Source organism: Impatiens glandulifera, chromosome 2 (genome assembly GCF_907164915.1).
Source record: "Impatiens glandulifera chromosome 2, dImpGla2.1, whole genome shotgun sequence".
NCBI classification, from domain to species: domain Eukaryota; kingdom Viridiplantae; phylum Streptophyta; class Magnoliopsida; order Ericales; family Balsaminaceae; genus Impatiens; species Impatiens glandulifera.
Window position 1 is genome coordinate 14,529,015 of NC_061863.1, and position 6,000 is coordinate 14,535,014.

The 6,000-nt window shown below is 29.9% G+C and overlaps 1 protein-coding gene across 1 annotated transcript; it reads right to left on the reverse strand.

Annotated features, from left to right (window-relative positions):
- Positions 1-2,713: 2,713 nt before the first annotated feature.
- Positions 2,714-5,432, reverse strand: LOC124927099 (mitotic spindle checkpoint protein BUBR1). Its single transcript, XM_047467447.1, has 11 exons — positions 5,129-5,432; positions 4,977-5,036; positions 4,712-4,856; positions 4,465-4,622; positions 4,293-4,374; positions 4,154-4,211; positions 4,013-4,067; positions 3,557-3,731; positions 3,275-3,360; positions 3,099-3,185; positions 2,714-3,016 (listed from the first exon to the last, which is right to left on the reverse strand). The coding sequence occupies exons 1-11, from the start codon at positions 5,317-5,319 to the stop codon at positions 2,953-2,955; spliced, it is 1,161 nt and encodes a 386-aa protein (XP_047323403.1). The 5' UTR covers positions 5,320-5,432; the 3' UTR covers positions 2,714-2,952.
- Positions 5,433-6,000: the final 568 nt, after the last annotated feature.

Sequence of the window (6,000 nt, forward strand, 5' to 3'; positions counted from 1 at the left end):
AGGGAAATAAATCTACAAATAAAAGTTATCAAAAGTTTGAACAAAATTACGCTCACGAGTCACACGACACAACTCATTTTTTTTATTTTTTTAAAATAGTTGATTCGAACTTATAATTTTAAAAACATTAATCTTAGCATCGAAAATGAGTAAATAAGTAAGTCGAAAGACCACTATTGGGCTTCTATTTTTGTATACAGAGTTTTGGGTAACAATTTTTTTATTTTGTATTTAGCAGTGTTATTCTTTTTTGGAAATTAAATACGTGAAAGATATTTTTATTGACATTTTATTTGCCTATAACTTGCATTATTTTTTAATTAATCATTTTCTTAGAAAAAAAATCAAAGTTTAAAGTTTAAGAGATTCAATTATCATATCATCAAAGTAAAAAAAAAAAAAAAAAAAAAAAAAAATGAAACAAGAAATATAAAGAAGATGATTAAAATTCAGACAATAATTTTTCAAGGAATAGATTCTATTTTTTCAAGTTTATCTTAGAGTTATTTTTCTTTTTGTTAATTAGATAGTCTTTTATGAATACTCAATTACAATTAATTAAATGTAATCAAGATAGTTGAAAAGGACTCATTGATCATTTTTTTCGATAGAGACTACCAATTTAGAATGATATTAATGTTCTTGTGGAGATCTATCGCAAAAACTTAGAGAGCTCATTCTTATTATTATCTTTTCTCAATGGTTAATTATTTTCACTCATTTACTACTCAAGTCTTAACTTCATAATGATATGATATTTAAACCATGCTTTCTCATCAACAAATATTCTTGAATGTACAAATATTTATATTTGGTCTCTTTTCTTGTAACTCAAATTTTGTCATTTTAAAAGAGGGGCAGATATGGAAACTCAACTTGAGCTTAGTATTTTTATTGCATTTTTAATTCTTAAATTGTGCCTCTAGTCTAAATCTAATAATAGATTTGAGAGAAAAAAAATACCATTGAGAAAGAGTTTATGAGCTCTTGATTTGTACATGAGATTTATGACATTATGAAATGATATTTTGATGATAATTGTGTTTGATTTTATAACTTAGATTGAATGAGTTATAATATATATATAAAGAAAATGTGTTAAGAACAAATTTGTCTTTTATATTTTTGCATTTGGATTGATTTGAGAGTCAAATAGTGTTATTTTTAAAGAGGGCAACTCTGAAAAATGAATTTGAGCTTTCTATTTTGGTGCATCTTTAATTTTTAAATTATGTTAATGTTACTTAATCTAATGGAGATAGGTTTGGAAAGAAATTATGTCTAGGATTAGGAAAAAGTTTGTTAGGTCTTCATTTGTAGTTCAACTTTTGATATTTATGAAATTTTAGAAAACGAGCTTTAATGATACTTGTGTTTGATGCTATGGTTTAGTGTGCTTGAATGAATCATGATTTCCTTGTTATGCTCATTAAACGGTTGATTAAATGATTTAGAATAAAATAATCTACGAAAAAATAAGTTGAATTAAATCAAAATGTTAAGAGTTGCGATTTTACAGTATATACTGAAATTTATGAACTGAATTCTATTATAAATGATTTTTTTATTGGAAAATATGTTAGTAACAACTTTCTTCTTTTCTATTTATGCATTTGGATTGATCTCATTTTAAAAAGGTGTCTATCAGAAAATCAATTTGAACTTATTATTTCAAAATTGTGTCATCTTTGTACAATGAATTTTAGTTACACTCCAGCTTAATATATATTTGGGAAGAAATCATGTCTAGGATTATAAAAGATCTTATGAGCTCTTGATTTGTGAACTTGAACTTGATATTTATGAAATTATAAAAATGGTGTTTTGATGATAATTGTGTTTGATTTAACTCTAAGCCTTATAGCTTGAATGAGTTAATGATCATGTTAATTAAGTTTTTGTGTAAATAATTTTGAATTAAAGTGTTAAGAGAGTTCTGATTTTAAAAGTATAAAGTATAAACTACTTTAAACTGAAATCTACTGTAATTTTAATTTTCTGAAAAATTGAATTAAATAATAAGACATAGATTTCAAAGAATGTGTGAAACAATTTTTATGTTTGAAAGAGACAAGCAAGAGAGATGGGTCGTGGTGGTTACCTAGCTTGAGCCTCGGTTGATGTATCAATTTAGTGAATAGATTAACCCTAAGATAAGCCCAACAAGCCCATGAGCTAGGATAGCACATTTTATAAATAAAGTAAAAACTTTTAGTAAAAAAAAAAAAAAACATAAAGGATATAGTGATTTTAGATGAGAATTTTTATTTAGTTATGAGTTTAAATCTAAAAAAAAACCAGAGAACTTATTTTTTTACGTTTTTCTATATAGGGTTGGAGCAGCACTACATAGTCGGACCTCATTGACATGCGGGTGACACATTTGGAGCGTAATATTAGAGCGACTCTTATTTGTGTTAATTTGTTTGGACCTAATGCCTAAATACCGAGTTCGATTTGCATGGATAATAAAATTATTGATGCTGAGAGATGATTTGTGTTTTATCAATCGATCCAGTTGTATGTTTGCAAGAGATTACCTAGTTCTTAAACTAGGCAATATATGTTTTTATTGATAGAATTTAGAGTTAGACAATCTTTAATCAAATATAACAAATTGGATAAGATTGTGTGTGTGGAACATTATGGGTATTATGATCTTAACAAAATAGCAAATGTTGATAAAATAATAAGACATGAACATCAAGTTAGATATGGCAAACAATCATTTTCTCAATTATAACGAGTTCAAATGACAAAGAAACGCGCAAACACAAACAACAACTAGAGTAGATCGATTACATTTGTAGAAACACGGCTAGCGAGTGCTAGTACTAGCCGAACATGATCACAACAAATCAACATTTATATGGATCATGCTTTAAAGGTAAAAGCTTAACCATACCCCATTCATTAATAACTAGTTTTAAAAAATCGAAAGAAGAGTCTTTCTCAACGGGGAAGGCAACCGAGTGGGAAATTGCGCAATGGATTCTCTCTTAAGAGTACTGTCTCCCTACAAAAACAAATAACATACAAGGATTAAGAAATAATACATGTAATAAAAAAAGCCATATTTTTATAAGAAATTTTCTTACTTTTTAATCTCATGGACATCTCCATTCCTAAGGTGCAAACCAGATTTCTTACTTTTCTCATTATTGCCCACTACTTTATTGTGCTTTCTGAGAATAAACAAATAAGAGACTTAACAACACAAGATCAATGTAGAAAAACAAATAAAAAGATAGATGATTGAGTGTTTTATACTTACTCTGCACACTCTTCATCCACAAAAACTTCAATGCTGCTAGCACTAGCTACTGTGCCACCAGTTCTACTCCCAATTGTCTGTGGAATCTGAATATAAACAAGAAATTTGTTGGTTTAACTTGGAACTTGTTTAATGTAAGTGGAAATAAACGGGTTTTTCTTTGTTTATGGAATTTGGGACGTTCTTGTCATATGAGGCTCAACCTTAGACTTTTTGGCGAATAAATGATATGATAAAATTGACACAAGTTGGCCCCAAATAGTAGTTTGGCAATAAGCTAACCTTGACGGATTTCCACTTGGCAGGGATTGCATTGTTCTCTTTATTCCTCTCTGCTCGTGCTCCAAGAGTAGGCCAAGATTTCAAGTCAGTTTTTGGAAGATCAGTTTGAGTGGTGGCATGACTGCTGGGCACATTGGTGCTATCTTTTAAAATGGTGAATCCAGTCTTCTGAGACCTATTATAGATAAATACAACAAAAACAGTAAAAAATTATACTCTGATTACATACTATGTTAAAGCAAATTCTATGTTGCTTTACAGATTCTAAAGATCTTGCAAAATGGGATATTATCATAGAAGTGCTCTCAGTCTCAATCTTAAACAAACCAGATAATAGATATAAAACAAAGACAAAAGAATCCAACTTCTTGTTTGTATATTCTTTGTATTTAGGTATTGAAGTGTAAGATTTGATTAATGATGGGTTAAGAAATCCACATAATTACAGCAAAATACCTGTCTAGATTAGCCTTATTCCTTGTCAAATCAGATTTACCCACTCGTTGTGTTCCTGTATAACCAAATCAAACCAAATTTAGAATCTAAATACAGTATGATGTATAACAAAGATGGACATTGAATTTATGGGATTTTTACCCTTTGTCAATAAAGTTCCAAAACTTCTAACTGGTAAAGGATTTTCCACAACATCCTCCTGAAAAAAAATACATAAATGTTCTTATGGACTAACACAAAAAGAGCCATAAATGTACAAAGATGAACTTTCAATTCATACCTCTGGAGCATTTGTTCTTGTCATTGACCTTGCAAAGAACTTCTTGTAAGCAAACCTTAGTTTCTCAATAGGCTGACTATCCCTACAACAAACAAACAAAAAGATGTCAAGAAAACCAATTGTGGTCACTTCCTTCATAATAATAGCTTTGATTGAAGTCTGACATATTTACCTAGAGATCCCTCTATTAAATATTTCATTTGCTGTTCTAATCTTGTTCTTCGATTCCATAAGTAATGCATACGATATATAGAACATAGAATGGGTCTGCCCAATGTTGTTTGTTTCAAGAAAACTGTATATGACTTCAGCATCTAAACAATTTTCAGCCTACAACACACCATGTAACCGATTAAATTGACAGAAGATAATGATAGTTATTGATTAATTTATGAAGAAACAAGAAGGAAAAAACCAACATATTCAATCCAAACTTTCAGATAACGTAGATCTTCTTTGTAACGATCATCATGCCAAAAGCTACGCACGCATTGTTCATAGATCACAATCAATCCTGAGGAATCTCCACCAGGAGGAAAACTCTCTTGTACCCATTTAATGCACCTTTAAAGATAAGGGAAATCAGAATCATGAATAAACATCTGTGAGTGAAATCTCTAACTATGTAAGAAATGATGAGATTACACGATCCAGAATCTAATTAGAGGTTATAAAAAAACTTACTCAATCCAAGGCTTGAGGGGGTCATCTCCTTTGTATTCATCAATCGCTTCAACTAACTTCCTGAAGATAGAACATACAGGACAGAAACGAATTAAGTTATCACATCAGAGAGAAAAAGGCGAATCGTAGGCGGGGATAGATAAAGATCGAACCTTCGATGGTCAAGAAGGGTTTTCTTGAGATTTTTATCAGTTTGCGATTTGAGTGACTGATTGAGGAGCTGAATATTACGGCCTCTCTTCAATGGACGAACATTCTCCTTGAAGAGTTCCCATTCGTTGCTTGTCTCTCGTTTCGAAGCAAGGAACTCCGACTCTGGATCTAAGATGCTCGTCGTCTCCATTTCTGCGACCGTTGTGAACCTTCTGTGTGTGTGTGTGTGTGAGAGAGAGAGAAAGAGGGAGAGGCTAATGGAAATGGGGGGAATTCAAATTTTGAAATTCACTCTTCCACCATTCCAATTTGAAGGGAGCGGATGAAGAAATGAATACCTAGTTACCGTTACTCTCATCAAATAAAGAAAGGATTTTGAAATTTGAAATATATTCTACTAAAATAAATTTATTTACTTATTTACTTAAAATGTCATAAATAATATTTAGGAATTAATAATGTCTTAATTAGTTTCAAAGATTAGATACCATATGTTCCCAAAGTTTTTTTTAAAAAAAAATTGCCTAACTGTCATTGAATTATCTGTAATCATAAATGTTCATAATAATTTTAATAACAAATTATCAAGAAATGTATTAATTTTATTTATTTTTGTCAAATATATGTATTATTAGTTGAACATTATCTTGGTGTTGGTATGGTTGAATAAACAAAATTTAAATCAGGTATTTAATATTTGAGAAATAATTAGGTGAGAGAATTTAGTGAGGGAATTTGGTGAGGGAATAACTTGGTATAATCGCTGAAAAAATCAAATAATTTCTCTATTTTCTCTCTTTCCTCCCACTTTTACATTTCCCTCACCAAATTCCCTCACTCTATCACTCCTCTTAATATTTGATAATTATAT

What these genes read in the sequence shown, in the direction of transcription:
- LOC124927099 (XM_047467447.1), bottom strand. Translation starts at nt 5,319, where the DNA reads ATGGAGACGACGAGCATCTTAGATCCAGAGTCGGAGTTCCTTGCTTCG. An exon ending in TTTAATAGAGGGATCTCTAG is followed by an intron (nt 4,375 to 4,464) that starts GTAAATATGTCA and finishes TGTTTGTTGTAG; the next exon opens with GGATAGTCAGCCTATTGAGA. An exon ending in TGGAACTTTATTGACAAAGG is followed by an intron (nt 4,068 to 4,153) that starts GTAAAAATCCCA and finishes TTGGTTATACAG; the next exon opens with GAACACAACGAGTGGGTAAA.